The sequence below is a fragment of the Blastomyces dermatitidis genome, assembly GCF_000003525.1.
Source record: "Blastomyces dermatitidis ER-3 genomic scaffold supercont1.14, whole genome shotgun sequence".
In the NCBI taxonomy this organism is placed as follows: Eukaryota; Fungi; Ascomycota; class Eurotiomycetes; order Onygenales; family Ajellomycetaceae; genus Blastomyces; species Blastomyces dermatitidis.
The window spans coordinates 951419-966764 of NW_025544787.1; the positions used below are offsets into that span (position 1 = coordinate 951419).

Consider the following 15346-nt stretch of genomic DNA (forward strand, 5'->3'; position numbering starts at 1 on the left):
GCCTGCGCTCCTGAATATTGGAAGTTGATATCCTTGTTTCCCCTGAATTATCTCAGCGGGCTCAGACCCTCTGGCTCGGTTTGAACGGGTTGCAGCATTATTATTAACTAGTTAATCTGGCATGACACTAACCTACTTTTGATACAAGTCATGTGCTCAGAGCAATCCTCACCAGAGGGTCTGAGAAGAAATGGTTCCATCTTCAATGAAGATTTCTGAGATTTACAAGGATTTTTCAGATTCTTCAACTTTGACTTTCTATTACTATATACTCACATATCTTTGAGATTTGAAAATCACCTTAGCTTATAGCTAAAGAGAAGAAGAATAGAAATATTTCTTTAATATTTCAAAAAAATCTATATTTAAGATAGATGTATACTCTTGAAAATGATCATATTTTTTGATCTCAGAATTTCTAAGAGCTTTTTTTTATATGAGGAATTGGATCAAAATTCCTGTGTTCAAAAACACACTGATCAACTTTGAGGTGATACTTCTATTCTAAGAACTTGAGATATGAATATAAAAATCAGATACATTGCGAGAACATTGTTATTCTAAGGTTTCAAGGTGATACAGAAATGATGAATCTATGAAGTTGAGTTGAAATTCTCTTCCATACTCAGAGTACTGAGCAAATCCTTCCTGTGTTGCTAACAATCAGGAACTGTTTCTTCTCAGATACTTTGCAAGATATCATCACTCACATGACCTGATTTTACTATTTGGGTTAGCTTATTGCTTATTTGAGGTTAGCTCATGACATAATCATCAATCCAGTGTTAAAACAGCAATGAATATCTGGAGAAGCGTCTGAGCTTGCTGAGATAACCCCTGAAAAGCTTTGATACAAATATCACATGACTTCCAAGTTCTCCTGGATATCACGTGTAACGCGTTCGGAGCTATTCCGATATAGAAATAAACCAAACAACCACAATCCTCAGTAAACATCATATTCCGCTCCCTACAAGCAAGATTACCTCTACGTAATCACTACTACCATCCCACAACTCAAAATGCGCGGCCTATCCACCTTCCGTCCACTCTTCCGCGCCCCGGCCACCTCGCTCCCTACGCGCAACTTCAGCACCACCCGCCCCAATGCGCTCGCACGTATCAACATTGTCGGTAACCTCGGAAGCCCGCCAGAGTTGCGCGCCACTTCGTCAGGCCGCGAGCTAGTGACCTACTCTATAGCAACCAGTTACGGACCCAAGGAGGATCGCCAGACAAGCTGGTGGCGTATCACAAGCTTCGCGCCCGATGGGCCCAGCAGAGATCATTTACTCAACCTGCCAAAGGGGTATGTTTTCGTCGTTTTACATTCACGTGTGCATATATAGAGAACCTGGTCTTCTCGAGGCAGTGACACCTGTTCGAACTGGTTCTATCCGTTCCTCCACTCAATGTTCGATGGCTAACTAAATCTCATTACCTGTTACAGCACCCTCCTATACGTAGAAGGCGACGCCAGCATGCGCTCATACGAGGACGCAGAAGGGAAGAAGAATTCTGCCCTCAATATCACCCAACGTCCGTTCCCTCCTTCACCGACCTGTGTCCTCTCTATTCCTTATATCCTACCCCTTTATTTCTCTCCCATTCTCCGTTGCACCTCTTACATACGACATGACTGACCAAAAGCTCTTTTGGAGTCTCACAGGACACTACGAGGTTCTTAAGCGCGGATTCAGCGAGTAAAGTAGACGAAAGTGAATGGGTTATCCGCGTTGTTTGATTAAGTGTTCGGTTAATTTTTATTCTGGGCGAATGTGGATGGGAGCTTAGAACGGGCCTTTTTGCCCACTTGACTACTATCAATTATGCAAATGGTATGCATGATATACGCGTACTGTTTTATGGGCGGCGGTATATGAGCTTTTGATGCATATACAGATATTTTTTCCCTCTGCAGCTCTCCTCGAACTCTTATCTTGTATATTATTTCTATGCGGGAGAACTTAAGGGGGGGTTTGGCAAAGCGGGTAGGTAACATAGGGAGCGACACCACCTAAGATCATTTTGCCCGTTGCTTAATTCTTTTTAATCAATGATGTTTGTATGAGTAGGCTGCTTCTTCCATTCCAACTCTTCAGATTAAGTCTCTTCGTCAGCGGCTATCTACAATTTCTTGTCGAGCAGGCGTTGCCCTAGGCTTCACAGGTATAGATATACTACGAAAACTAACGAAGATAAAGCAGAAAAGCAAACGGAGAGCATCGGGGTTTCCATGAGATTGAATATTTCTTGTTTGACGCTCCACATATACTCTAAGGCAAATCAGAGACAAAACTAGGGCCTACAGAATCATGCCAAAAGGACGGGGAACACGATGGGAATAGAAATGAACGTGGACGTAGCAAGGTGGAGGAAATACTGAGGCCGGCGAAAAATGAGTTTAAAAGGAATTTGGTGTAGGTTACCCTCTGGGCGGGTGAATCCATGTCAGGTGTAAAATTCCGACTCCCGTCCCGTGAATGATCCACATCCTCCATGGAAAGGACCAAACAATGCACGCCGGCCGCCTCTCCAGTTTTCCGCTGACATTTGAGGAAAACGAATTAAATCCAGAAGAGCAGCTCAGGGGAGAGAGACAAAAGAAACTCGCCGAATGCAATTTACATAAAGAAATATGGTAAAACAAGGATTCATGTGCAGTGCTTGTGTCTCGGCAAGCACAAGGGTTGGAATAAAAGGGATTCCGCAAATATGTAACTACAGATTGAGAATCAGGGGGAGGGATGTGCGATATGGAAAAGGAGAGACTATACCAAACAAATATACAAAAGAAAATATCAATAACCCGATCAACTATCGCTTAACAGACTGATTACACCACCGAAAACCTTGAGAGGTACTTAGACTTCTCTAAACTTCGGCATTTTTTCATGGATCCTAGTATCGTTGTCGAAATCCATTTCTGACACTGGGGCAATACTTATGACACGGCTATTCGAATTGGGAGGGTAGGGTGCTGGCGGTAGCGGCTTATTTATTATATCCAGGCTGGCGAAATGGTGGTCATTCTCGTTAATCGCTGTGGCGTTTGTGGATTCAGAATTCGACCGTACAGTCCTGCAAAAGTAAGTTTATTTTCTAGTGTCAGTTCTTCGAGACTGAAGAATGCAAATTTCCAAAAATGCATGTATATAAAATGGACACTTACCAAAGAGTCGGTGAGTACTCATCCATTGATTGTTTCTTCTTCAGAGCCATCTTGGCGCGACTACCGAAAGATCCAAACCGAGTTGAATCTGAGGCTCTGGTGGTGGCAATATGAGGATGCTCCAAAGAAGGGAAAATTTGACCCAAGCCGATTCGAATGAGGAATGCTCGGTACATTAAAGTTGCATCCTTTCCGAATCCAAAGAATGCGAATAGTAGGAAGCCGCATGAAACTTGGATCCAGCGGTCATAATAGACTATGCCATTCATAGGTGATTTTCCGATGTGTCCCCATTCCGGCCCGTGGACGTCATCCCAGGAGTACGGCACCCAGGGCTTTGACATTTCGATATTTCGGTAGAAAACATAAACTTGCGAAGGAAAGCTGCCCAGAAGCAATACCAGGGACAAAACAAGGAGACGGATAAATCTCGACTTGCTTGTTTTGCTACTTACGGACACGATGTAAGAGAATTGCTGTCGGTATTTGAAGAGCCGGTATATAACCAGGACTAAAAGGAATTCGTAGATTAGCGTAGGACACAAGAGAAATAGTACCATAATATGAAAACCTTACCACAGTAGATTACAGCCAGCGACAACACAGCCAACGGCCATGTGAAGATGAGAGCTGTGGAGGGCCAGCTCGGGTGGAACGCAGGCATACAACCAACGATTGCCCATAAGTAATAACGACGGTGCTGGACAACGTAGTGAAGAGCCATCATAATGACAGGGATGACTACGCAGAAAACAATTTCAAAAGCAAGAGTACGCCTTCGCTGGCTCTTGCTGGGAATCAAGGTAGCACGATCTGCGTTCATGACCTCTGCAAGTGAGCGAAATATGCAGGCGAGAGCCCCTGCAATTCCTGCTCCAAGCGGAGCCATGAACTTTGTCTCTATATCACAGAGACCAGCACCATCCCACCACGTAGAAATATCATCTGTAGGCCATATCAAGGGGTTGATAAAGTTGAAGAAGTTGAATATAATGAACCAACCAATGAGACATGATGCAGCGAAATTTCCGGTCCGTGAGTGCCAAACCAGAGGAGGAATGCAAACCAGGACGGACATCAATGCTGTAATGGGCAAAACGATAGCTGCAGTTGATCTGTAGTAAGGAGGTCCAGGTAGATCCATCGGGGAGGTCTAAGTGGACGATGAAAAGATCTGTAGGTAAACTCGCTCCGAAGGCGGTTGAAAACCAACCCCAAGCTCAAGATTAACGGAGCGGGCAGATAAAGGGAATTTAAATCTTCTGGTATGATATGAAGTTTGAGCCAGCGAAGGAGAAATCAGAGTACGAAAGCTGTGAGATATCAAGCGTAGATATTTATCGAAATGGATATAGAAGTAATCGAGGGAAGAAATGAAGCATGAAGCCGAAACAACGTTGAAGAAAACGATGTCGAACTCATTGAGAAAACAAGCAATATATATCTCCATCAAGGATTGAGCTCCAGGATAGAAAATTGGCTCTTGAGCCATGATGAAACCTAGATCTTAAGCGTGGTGAAGGAAACTGCACGTCCAATGCAGTGAGTTATTCAAGGTGGAAGTCACAATAACGTGCCACTAATAAGGGAGAATAAGCAAGTGAAAATCAGTAAATAGGTATAGAAGTAGCAAAAGTGAAGTAACAACTCTATGCTTGAAGATGGAAGTTCGTGTGCTGCGGACGTTGATGCTGGGCTGAGGTTGACCAAACCCATTTCGGGTTTGAATAACGACAGTAACGGTCAATCAAATTGCGTGAATTCTCGTCGCGGTCTTGCAAACCGGGAAGAAACCTGGAAAACTCCAACCGTTTCTGCAAGACATAAGATCTTTACCCGCACAAAGCTCTTGGGTCAGATTATTTGTGATATTTTGGTATTGAGGCGCATTAGCAAAGAAGGCAATGCGTATGCAGTTCAGCTGTGAAACTGCCACAATGTATCGATCAGCCCTAATAAAAGACATTTATCCAGTGTGTCTCGTTTCTGGAATCAGATATCATCCTTCTAGAATATAAAAATGCAAGAGAATGTTGTTGTGCCATTCTGGATGTTCTAGAAATTGCAGGGACCAGCTGCCTCCTTGAGAATTACCCCAAACTTCGCAATCTTGCCGCATTGTCGAAGACATGGACGGCGCTAGTGGAATCTAATATATACCAAACGGTATGTACATGTACATATAGATAGATATCTACCACTTTAAACTTCGTCAGTTTTCCAAGTTTTGGTGATTGAAAACGCAGGAGAAGCAGAAAAAGGTGCCCACACAGAGACATCTGCATCTTGAAACCATCCGCTTTTTTGGTATCAATAAAACCTTCACACATACACAAAATAGCACTATGGCACTATAGCACTGACCTGTTGAAACTCACAATCACATTCACGATAACCACCGCAATCGTTATTAGAGGGGTTAGTCGACTCGTAGCACGACTCAAAGTGGTGCTGAATAACCGGGAAGCAAACAGCACGGTAGGTAGCGGCGGGATCACAACACAATTGCAAGAGAAGATCTCTCCGCTAGCCAGTAACTAAAAGCATAGAGACCAGAACCCCAAATGAACGGCAGCCTGCATGTATCTCGACCTTTTCGTATTTCTGCAAATTGAGCTCCGAGATCAAACGAGGAACGACAGCTAAGTAAGTTGCTAGCGACTGCGATATTTAGCTTCCAAATATGTTGCAACTTGGCCAATGCTCTCCGTAGCAATAACAAAGGTGTCAACTGGCTCCCATGATGGGGAATAACCCTTGAGCAGGACTTGGTTTCAAAAGGGTTCTCTGCTGAAGAATACACTAGGGATGGAAGAATGAGGTTGGATTGTTGATTGTTCTCCCGAAAGAGAGTTGAGGCTCTTAATAAGTTAGTTACCACAGACTATCCTTGCAGACACGTGCCTGTTCGAACCTCTTCAACTTTCTCGCCATCGCCAACCTTGGACTAAAACACAAACCAACCGCCAAATGAATTAGACGGAAACCGCCCAAGAGTTGGTTGGTAAACTTATCTTTAGTGTCCACATGCCAACCCGCCGCATCCATCCCGCTACCCGCCCCTGCCGCCATTCCTTAAATGCCAAGTTAGCGTGGTAACGTCACAAGCCCGAGCGCTTTGTTCTACTTCGTAGTTACTCCGTACAGCGTTTAGTCGATTGCTCTTTAACCATGAACCACTGGAAATAATGCATCCTGGGTCACCATTTGAGCCCATCCCTCCTCTTACCTCCGACTGGTAAAATTCCACTTTCCAATGAGACCATCTCGCCATGCCTGAGCCGAGAATATCTTCCTCAATCCAAACACCAGGAGCTAGCTCACCGGGCTCCGCACCACACCTGCGTCATCGGGGCTTCAACCATTCCGCCACAACATCGTTCGTTGAGCCATCGTCACACCAGCCTCCTGGCCCGGGAAGGTTGCGACGCAGCTCGACTTTCTCTGATACTGTTTCCGAGGCCCGCAATTCCATCAAATCTTCCACTGATAATCTATTCCTTCCACGGGTTAGCTCGCGCGCAAGGTCTCTGGACGATAACAATGAGTCCAACTGGCAGTCCGTCCCGCTGGCGTTGGCCTTGTTGCCGGCAGTCGGGGGTCTGCTATTCCAAAATGGAAGCGCAGTTGCAACAGACATCACTTTATTAGTTCTGGCAGCCGTATTTCTTAATTGGTCTATTCGGTTACCCTGGTAAGAAGGGCCGCATACATTCTGCATTTCTAACATCATCTAATAATGCACAATTTCAGGGAGTGGTACCGTTCAGCGCAAGAGATGTCACGAAGCATTATACCAGAAGAAGATTTCGACATGGATGTAATTATTGAGGAGCCCGAGGAATCCGAGCCTGAGTCGGATAATGAGGAGGAAGATAATTTGAAAGCCAATTCTCAAGAACGGCTATCTAGAAACCGGCAATCCGAAGCAGTCAAAGCAGCCATAGCAGAGCTTCGCCGACACGAAGTCGCAGCTCTGGCATCTTTCTTCCTCCTCCCGTTAATAGGTGCCTGGCTCCTACATGCACTCAGATCGCAACTCTCCCGACCCTCCGAAGGCCTCGTGTCCAACTATAATTTAACAGTCTTCCTGCTCGCCGCTGAAATCCGCCCATTGTCCCACCTGCTAAAAATGGTCCAGGCACGAACCCTCCACCTCCAACGCGTCGTGACCTCAGGCAACCAAGACCGCCGCGAGAAAATCGACGCAAGCAAAATCCTCGACCTCTCTACCCGCCTCGGAGAACTAGAAGCCCACATTGCAGAATCAGCCAGCCAGAACCAGTACCGCATGACACACGGACAAAACGAAAACCTCTCCCCGACCTCATCCACAACCAAATCCACCCTTCCGGACAATACACAACCCACACAACCCGACCTCTCAGCCCTCACCCGCGCCATGCGCCGCTACGAAAAACGCACAGCCCTGCACGCCCACGAGACCGAAACGCGCCTCCAATCTCTCGAAAAGCGGCTGAACGACGCCATCGCGCTCAGCAACGCGGTTGCGGCGCAGCAGCGGCAGCAGCGTAGCACAGCAGCGCCCCGTGTCTCGCCGGTGTATATATCATTACTAAACTGGATTTGTGCTGCTATTGTGCTGCCGGCGCAGATGGTTTGGGGATTGTGCCGTATGCCGTTTCGGATGGCTAGGTGGTGTTTGTGGTGGATTGGACTTGGCGTTACCGCTGCTGGTAGTAGTAAGGGGGTTAGAGGTGATGGGGCAAATGTAGGGAAGGAGGTAGTAGGGGGGGGGAAGAGTGTTGGCAACGGCAGCGTTAAGAGTGGTGGTGATGGTAATGGTATTGTCGGTGGGAAACGAAAATCTAAGCCAATTTCTATATCGAGGGAGTTGATGAGGTCTGTCTCACCTGCTGGTGGTGGTGGTGGTGGTGGTGGTAGGTTGCAACAGCGCGAGATCGGGACGGGGAGGCTGCCGATCTCGAGTTTACATCTGGGATGATTTTTAATTTTTTGATATACCCTTTTTTTCCCCAGTCCATATACTGGTGTTTTTGTTGTTCTTTCGCCCCTTATGACCTTTATACGACTTATTTCTGGGATACCTCAAGTTTTCAATATAGCAGAATACTAATTCTTTTCTTGTTCTACATGGCACAATAGCCAAATCTATCACCCTCCCCCTTTATTCATATATATATTAAATCTTGTTAGTATCAAATCCCTTCCCATCCACCCCTTTGTCTTCTCTCCTCTTTGTGTCCTCCGTGCCTTATGCATGCATGCATACCCTGCAGCATAGAACGTGCCTTTCCATTCTGCAGGTATATGTGGAGTGGAGGGGTGTAAAAAATAATATTTAACTAGAATTAACAGTGCAATGATGAGATATAATCAAGGACTCTGTGCTCACCCCCCCTTTTTTTTAAGTGATGGGAACACCTTCCCAGCCTTAGAAATGATATATATCTCGGTGCTGGTATGGCATGTGTTGGGCTGGACCTGCAGGTGAGCTTTTGTGTGTGTGTGTGTGTGTGTATGTGTGTGTGTAGGACCACCTAGTTACGTATTTGAGCAAGTTTCACTTATATATATGTTAACTATGTAGATATAAAAGTCAAAAAGATGCGTACGCGTATGCATACAGGAAGGGATGAAACTAGAAGAAAATAGTTTTTGAATTTTTGGTCCGCGTAGCACTGTATGTATAAAGCACCCAACAAACTTATAGAACATATATCGTCTAATCAAAATGGCGAGAGGTATGTACATGTACAATATATACACATATACATACACACTTCCGTACATTGCGCGTGAGCGATTAATCTCCTTGCCCAATTAAGGGAAGAAGATATAATCATTTTAGACTGAGCTTGAGCTTGAGCCGGCGGAGAAAGGGGGGCAGAAGGAGAGAGGGGGGATGTCTCTACATATCCAATAGCCGGTCCATTTCTGGGTGACATTAAGGAGACGTATGGCGATAGGTGGATGGAGAGCGATCCAAAATGAAGCAGGGTGACAGGATAACCAACCGTGACAATATAACGCCGAAGAACAACAGCCTCGAATATGGTTCCCTCCACATCCCTTTTTAAACGGAATTATCGTTCCCATGTCGCACCCCATCATCAATCCTGGTCCCGTCATCGCCAGCAGCAGTAGCAGCAGCAGCAGCAGCAGAAATCTTCCTCCTCGCCGTCCCAATCCCACTAACACCTTTCTCTTGATTCGCCCCCAGCCACGGCTTCCTCGACTCGCCCAACACCTGCCTACCCAAATAATAAATCCCCTGCCCCATCATAATACACACAAACGCGATCGGATACATCCAATGCACCGAATACTTAAACACGTTAACCCCAATAATCACACCCCAAAAATTCGCTGTGAGCAAACTAATATTGAAAAACGCCGCAGAGGCCAGCCGGAACAGAATCGGCGCCAGCGAGTAGAAGATGAACAGACAGAACGTATAGCCCGTCAGGTATCCGCCCACTTTGCCATTCCACGTCGCGCTAGCGAAGGACTCCCGGTCGAAGATGGCCGCTTGCACGCCGATGATGAACATCCCGTACAGTCCTAGCTGACCCAGGACTTCATACATCGGCCGCTTGCTGACGAGGTATTCCTCCGCGACGTTCGTGAGGCCGTAGCAGCTGGCGCCCACCAGGGCGAAAAGGTCGCCCTTGATCTGGTTGCCGCGGGACGGGCCGTTGCCGTCACCGCCGCCACTAGAAATGTGATCGGAGCCGAAAAGCACGCCCATGCCGCCGATGGCGACGAGGATGCCGACGATCTGGGCCCAGTGGTAGCGGACGCGGAGGAAGAGGAAGGAGAGGACAACGACGACGACGATGGCCCAGAAGTTGATGAGTTGTGCACTGAGGATGGTTGTGTACTTGTAGGCGAGGACGATGAAGTAGTTACCCTCGACGTCGCAGAAGGCGAGGATGATATATTTCCAGCCATCCTTTTTGATAACGCGGAGCCAGCCCTTGAGGCCGTAGCTGTAGATGGTGTAGCTGGTGAAGACGAGGTTGAGGAGGACGTAGTTGAAGAGGGATTGGAAGGCTGGGATTGAGGTGCGGATGTTGGAGAGGAGCTGGGAGAGGGTGTTTGTGCCGGTGATACAGAGGGCGAGGGTTTGGCTGTTGTTTTAGGGCTATGTTAGTAATTCGACTCTTACACGGGAAGAGAAGGGAGCAAAACGGATATCTGAATGGACTCCTAACCCAAGGATAAGAACGATATAGAACTCTCTCGTGCGGAAGTATGCGAAGTAGCCCTTCTTGCTCTTGTCGACTGCATCGGCCGCGGGTGCAGCTGTGTCTGTGCCTGACGTCCTCGCCTGTCCACCATCATCCACATTGACGCCGTGAAGATCCTTGCGCACGTCTATGTCTCCATCCAGCATGGCATGATTGACATCAACGCCCTTTGTTTGGACATGGATGGAGTCTGCGCGCTCAGCCATACTCATGCTCGCTTTGCTTGCTTCTCGTAGTTCCAGCGGGGCCAAGATAAGATAAGATATCTACAGATTAAAAATAGGGTAAAAAGGATAGAGAAGAAACAAACATATTAAGTAGAAATTGGAGCTTTATAGAGCAGAGCAAGCGCAAAACTCCAGAAGTCGCCTGCTGTGAGGAATTTATATTCCTGGGGGGAGAAGGGGAAGAGGGATTGGGGATGAAGTTGGATGGAGGAGGAGGAGGAGAAAAAAAGAAGAAATTCGGAAAAAAGGTTACGGGGGTTGTGTAGTTAACTAGTTAGTAGTCAGCAATGAGCTTCATCAAACCACCGACCGCCAGTCAATCAGATTAAAGGCTAAGCGGGCGGGCTGAGTTAGCGTGGGGATGGGATGGGATGCATTGAAGTTTACTTTACCATTCGTCGAGGGTATTCTGATTTCATTGTTGAGGATTCTGATATATTAATAACTAACTATTCTTGTCCTGACATGTGTTCTCAACCACCGTATCACAGCCGCAAATCACAAGATGTTGAACCTAGAATTGATGATGGTATCACCACCAACTTCATATATGACTTGCTCCATGGAGTAAGTTAACCTGTTATTAGTCGTCCATAGTTTATAAACTGTAATCCCTATCCTGTCCTCTCTAAACCACCTCTCCCTCTATGTGAATACCCATACATCTCTCTCCAGCTCCTTGACGAACTCAAGTTTTAGTTACCCGCTTTAATCCCCGTCCCTAGTTCGGGTGTCTTCCGTCCGGTCTTCAATTGGAGCGTCCCCAGTTCACGAAGGGGCTTGAGAAGTGATTAAGATATAACGTAATCAACCACCTAACGCTCGTTTCCACCTAACGCTCGCCTTAGTAAATCAATTACAATCAACTTCAAATATTCATATCTCAATGAATATTTTTTTAAAACTATTCTAAAAAACAGAATGACAATTTGTAGATATATATTATATTATATTAAATTTCTATGAGAAAATAACATATAATTATTAATTTATTAAGCTTTTTAAAATACTATTTTAAAATAAAATACACAGTCTATATTTATAAATATATTTATAAATATAAATTATTTTTATATAAAAATTAAATATCTTATAGATTATATATATTTTTAATAAAATATAAAATTTTATCTTGAAATTCTTATTTATTATTGATTTATTTGAATCTTTATATAAAATTTTATATTTTAAAATACTATTTTTGTAATAACTATGTATTATTTATACTTTAAAATTGTAATTTAAATAAATTATTACATTAAATTATTTAAATATATTTATATTTAATAAATTATTTTTCAAAATTTAAAATTTCAAGAATTTTCAATATTTTACTTGTAATTTATAAAAAAAATTATAATAAAAAAATAAAAGAATTCTTAAAAATTAAAATATAGAATTCTTATATAAAATAATTTAATATTTATTAAATTATAATATATTTATATAAGAATTATTATTTTTAATAATATATAATACATATTTCTTAATTTATAATAAAATATTATATATTTTATTTTACTGTATTTTATTTTCTAATTAAATCTATATTTTAATCAATTTTAACTATAATATAATAATTTTGAATTATATTATACTATAAGTCTTGATATTTATAGATTACAAATTAAAAAATTAAAATAATAAATATTTATTGAGATATTAACATTTAAAGTTGATTGTAATTGATTTACAAAGGCGAGCGTTAGGTGGTTGATTACGTTACTCCGTACTTACTCCGTACTGTTCTCCTAGATCACATCACCTATGGTAGAGCTTTGCCAAGCACCTTATTGCCACCACAAATGTACTTGATCCTAGAGCAACTGTCAACCATTATTGCTATGCTTCCCACCGCTAGTGCCATTGTCCATTGTCAAAGAAAGATGTCGGTTCTCAGGTCCTGTTTTCTTTTTCTCGGGAGCGGGGTACCTCTCTCAGGTAGGTACAATCCCAAATTCTAGAACAGAAGCGCACCAAGGCCCTAAGATTGCGTGTACGTGAGTAATAGTACTGAATGAGTTCAACAAGAGGGCAGATCGCCTGCAAGCTGTAACTATATAGTGTCCGCCCCGGACCCCCTTTCTCTCACCACCTTAGTATTTTTCGAAGTCCTAACATGTTTCGCCCATTACGGGCTTTTCCATTCTCTACATAATATGGAAGGACAGAGGAATCTTGAGGGCTAGGGCTTGATTCCTAAAAGAGCAATCGGAAAAACACAGCATGACATGCCATAGCTACAAATTTGTTTTCTTTCTGCCTTTTCAACTCTTTTCCGCTATTTGACCTGGCTTCACCGCTAATCTCTCTTTTGTATCATTTGTCAAATCTTCCTGCTCCTGTTCTGATTCCAAGCTGGTTCTACTGCAAAACAAAAAGATGGTCCGTCCGACACAGCTAGCTGAGATGTATGGGGATTTCAGCAATGTTGATCCTCGGCTGGTTGTTGCTCTTGAGAAAATCCATGCCGAGGACCCAAGATATAAAGAGCCTGAGGTGCCAGAGTTGACAACAACGGATCCAGAGGAAGGCATCTGCATTGTGTGTCGCTGTGCCTGGTTTCTTCCCCTGCAGTTTGGGCCTTGTGGGCATGTGTTCTGTGCTGAGTGTCTTTGGAATGTGCTATTCTCACATGCTTCTGATGCCGACCCCTCCTGCATGCTTTGCCGCTCTACACAACCCGACTTCAGATACCGATCCGAAATACAGACCATCTCCGCTGACCGATCTGATTTTGACCGGGGGAGGATCTACCTCATTATACTCTTCATGAAACTACAGCTTCTTCATGGTGCATGGTTTGACTGGGATATGGGATCCGACGAGTATAAGATGTTTGAGGTGAACAGGGATACGGATGTGGAGGACATCCAGGGGATCAACACAGAGACTTTGACTGGGCTTCGGGAAGAGGAAGACCACTGGGCGACCAGACCCGCGGAGGAAGGAGATAATGATCAGGAGGAAGATAGCGAGGAGGAGCACCCAGGTCTTCTGGAGATGATACTGCATAGAATCCCAGTTCATGCTTTATGAGGCAGGCTTCGCCGAGTGTGCTTTGCTCGAATTGTCATGCAGGCACGCCTAGAGACACTGGCTCCCAACTACAGAATGTGGTGAGCTAGAAGTGCTGGACGACTATGCGAAAGAAGTAATACAGATAAAACACCATACTCGACAATCGATCAGCCGAAGAATATACATTTAAGCTTGTTAGCAAACTGGTGGACTGGATATGCCCCTGATGCGATGGCGCTGACGGACCTCTTGTTTGCCTCCTCCTTGACGGCACTCTGGGTGTATATAGCAACCAGGTTGGGGAACTTTGCTTTCTTCTTTTCCCTCAACTTTGGATGATCTTTTCGAGGATTCAATTTCACTTTTCTGTCTGTTGGCGATCTGCGCGAGACTTTTAGAAGTCGATGATCAGAATCTGGCCCAATTCATCATTCCATGTCATAGTCTCACTTCTTGTTGATGGGAAGGTCTCACGCCTCAGCATCAAGCTTTCCTGAGTTCTTTCTAAACTATCACCTCCCCAACCCATCATAAGCATACGGCGGATCTCTCTGCCACCACACAGAAAGTATATCAATTTCAGGTCAATCGCTCCTAGAAATACAGGAATTGCGGTGCCCTGTGCTTTCTGAAGAATCCAGCATGTATCTACTTTGCGTGAGATCTCCTTCCAAAGCCGGGATGTGGTCCTCATTCCCACCACAGTGTAGCCGTATGTATCTGATCGCCCGATTGGTAGCAGCTAGGGTCCAAAACACGACCCTGGATCGCATATCCAGCATCGGGATTGACGGCAATCAAATAGTTGTCCCAATATGCAAGGATGTCGCTTCAGACTAGAATCCCATTTTTTGGGGAGTTGAGTCCAGCAGGGGAAGGACTGGGGAAAATGAACTGTGAATAGCCATGGGCCTTAAGGATGTATTCAAGCGCCAACAGAAATATGTGCACGGCTTGAAAGCCAGTCCAATGCCCCCCTTCAGCATCTAGATTGATATCGCCGGTAATTATGCCACGTCCGTCACGTTGGCGGACCGGGCGGATAAACGCCTCATTCCTCGGGGTGCTTGACGGTGACATTATCCGAGGATAGAAGCGCTTGCTGCTTGTATGAATTGACTCCCCTGATGTCCGGGACAAGAGGATCTATCTGCAATGTTGGACCAGTTGATTGGTACACGCGATCGGGCTGCTTGAGCCATTTCTTTGGGCATCAGAACTACCATCCGTGTGGAAAATGACGTGCCTCTGGTAGGAGTACTCGCAGCATAAAGGCCAGGTGGAGAGTCAAAGTTGATCCACATGTTCCGCGAAACAGCGTGATCGAAAGACATGGTTGTCGCGAGAATATTCAATACCCACCAGTTTTGTCTGCCGGATGAGAATAAAATGTCTGGATGGAGATGAAACGTACAAATTTGAAATGGTCAAAGACTCTTCAAAAGGAATGAAGCTTGCTGGTGAGACAGTTCGAGAAGAAGTAGAGCAGGCGGCAAATTTGTCAACCCATGGCAGAACCAAGTGAATACATTCATGAACGACAAAATCTTTCCTCCAGCATCCATAATTCCGTAGCTACAGCTTGCGTCTCGTCTACCCGTCGGATGGTGAATATTCAATACTTTGGTGGACTTTACAGTAAACGGATCAGATCTGAAGATGTTGCTGGGAATCTTCACCTTTCCTGATTG

At 44.7% G+C, this 15346-nt stretch overlaps 7 protein-coding genes across 10 annotated transcripts; 4 read left to right on the top strand and 3 right to left on the bottom strand.

Moving 5' to 3' along the window:
• Positions 1-930: 930 nt before the first annotated feature.
• Positions 931-3090, top strand: BDCG_09272 (ssDNA binding protein). Its single transcript, XM_045425057.1, has 3 exons — positions 931-1309; positions 1451-1539; positions 1670-3090. Exons 1-3 carry the CDS (start codon positions 1023-1025, stop codon positions 1705-1707), a joined length of 414 nt encoding a protein of 137 aa, XP_045273633.1. The 5' UTR covers positions 931-1022; the 3' UTR covers positions 1708-3090.
• Positions 2218-6173, bottom strand: BDCG_09273 (a-pheromone receptor PreA). Of its 4 annotated transcripts, none has more exons than XM_045425060.1 (4): positions 5537-6173; positions 3749-5372; positions 3173-3683; positions 2218-3081 (listed from the first exon to the last, which is right to left on the bottom strand). In XM_045425060.1, the coding sequence occupies exons 2-4, from the start codon at positions 4314-4316 to the stop codon at positions 2865-2867; spliced, it is 1296 nt and encodes a 431-aa protein (XP_045282876.1). In that variant the 5' UTR covers positions 4317-5372; positions 5537-6173; the 3' UTR covers positions 2218-2864. The 4 variants fall into 4 exon arrangements, with proteins under 4 accessions (XP_045282876.1, XP_045282875.1, XP_045273634.1 ...); XM_045425058.1 differs by having other exon boundaries at positions 2220-3081; positions 3749-5471; positions 5537-6167; XM_045425059.1 differs by having other exon boundaries at positions 2220-3081; positions 5444-6167.
• On the top strand, positions 4824-5099 carry BDCG_09274 (uncharacterized protein; the record flags this gene model as incomplete). Its single annotated transcript, XM_045425062.1, has 1 exon — positions 4824-5099. One exon carries the CDS (start codon positions 4824-4826, stop codon positions 5097-5099), a length of 276 nt encoding a protein of 91 aa, XP_045273635.1.
• A 271-nt stretch (positions 6174-6444) lies between the features above and the next one.
• On the top strand, positions 6445-8138 carry BDCG_09275 (uncharacterized protein; the record flags this gene model as incomplete). The annotated part of the gene is made up of 2 exons (XM_045425063.1): positions 6445-6866; positions 6926-8138. 2 exons carry the CDS (start codon positions 6445-6447, stop codon positions 8136-8138), a joined length of 1635 nt encoding a protein of 544 aa, XP_045273636.1.
• Positions 8139-8698: 560 nt separating this feature from the next.
• Positions 8699-11027, bottom strand: BDCG_09276 (uncharacterized protein). The gene is made up of 2 exons (XM_045425064.1): positions 10372-11027; positions 8699-10287 (listed from the first exon to the last, which is right to left on the bottom strand). The coding sequence occupies exons 1-2, from the start codon at positions 10617-10619 to the stop codon at positions 9231-9233; spliced, it is 1305 nt and encodes a 434-aa protein (XP_045273637.1). The 5' UTR covers positions 10620-11027; the 3' UTR covers positions 8699-9230.
• Positions 11028-12364: 1337 nt separating this feature from the next.
• On the top strand, positions 12365-15038 carry BDCG_09277 (uncharacterized protein). The gene is made up of 2 exons (XM_045425065.1): positions 12365-12575; positions 12666-15038. Exon 2 carries the CDS (start codon positions 13017-13019, stop codon positions 13671-13673), a length of 657 nt encoding a protein of 218 aa, XP_045273638.1. The 5' UTR covers positions 12365-12575; positions 12666-13016; the 3' UTR covers positions 13674-15038.
• On the bottom strand, positions 14735-14989 carry BDCG_09278 (uncharacterized protein; the record flags this gene model as incomplete). The annotated part of the gene is made up of 1 exon (XM_045425066.1): positions 14735-14989. The coding sequence occupies one exon, from the start codon at positions 14987-14989 to the stop codon at positions 14735-14737; it is 255 nt and encodes an 84-aa protein (XP_045273639.1).
• Positions 15039-15346: the final 308 nt, after the last annotated feature.

Bases quoted from the DNA above. Each gene is read 5' to 3' on its own strand.
- BDCG_09277 (XM_045425065.1), top strand. From the start codon at position 13,017: ATGGTCCGTCCGACACAGCTAGCTGAGATGTATGGGGATTTCAGCAAT.
- BDCG_09272 (XM_045425057.1), top strand. From the start codon at position 1,023: ATGCGCGGCCTATCCACCTTCCGTCCACTCTTCCGCGCCCCGGCCACC. The intron at 1,310-1,450 runs GTATGTTTTCGT...TACCTGTTACAG, and splicing joins TTACTCAACCTGCCAAAGGG to CACCCTCCTATACGTAGAAG. The intron at 1,540-1,669 runs GTCCGTTCCCTC...GGAGTCTCACAG, and splicing joins TGCCCTCAATATCACCCAAC to GACACTACGAGGTTCTTAAG.
- BDCG_09273 (XM_045425060.1), bottom strand. From the start codon at position 4,316: ATGGATCTACCTGGACCTCCTTACTACAGATCAACTGCAGCTATCGTT. The intron at 3,684-3,748 runs GTAAGGTTTTCA...AATTCCTTTTAG, and splicing joins GCTGGCTGTAATCTACTGTG to TCCTGGTTATATACCGGCTC. The intron at 3,082-3,172 runs GTAAGTGTCCAT...TTACTTTTGCAG, and splicing joins GAGTACTCACCGACTCTTTG to GACTGTACGGTCGAATTCTG.
- BDCG_09276 (XM_045425064.1), bottom strand. From the start codon at position 10,619: ATGAGTATGGCTGAGCGCGCAGACTCCATCCATGTCCAAACAAAGGGC. The intron at 10,288-10,371 runs GTTAGGAGTCCA...CTAAAACAACAG, and splicing joins TATATCGTTCTTATCCTTGG to CCAAACCCTCGCCCTCTGTA.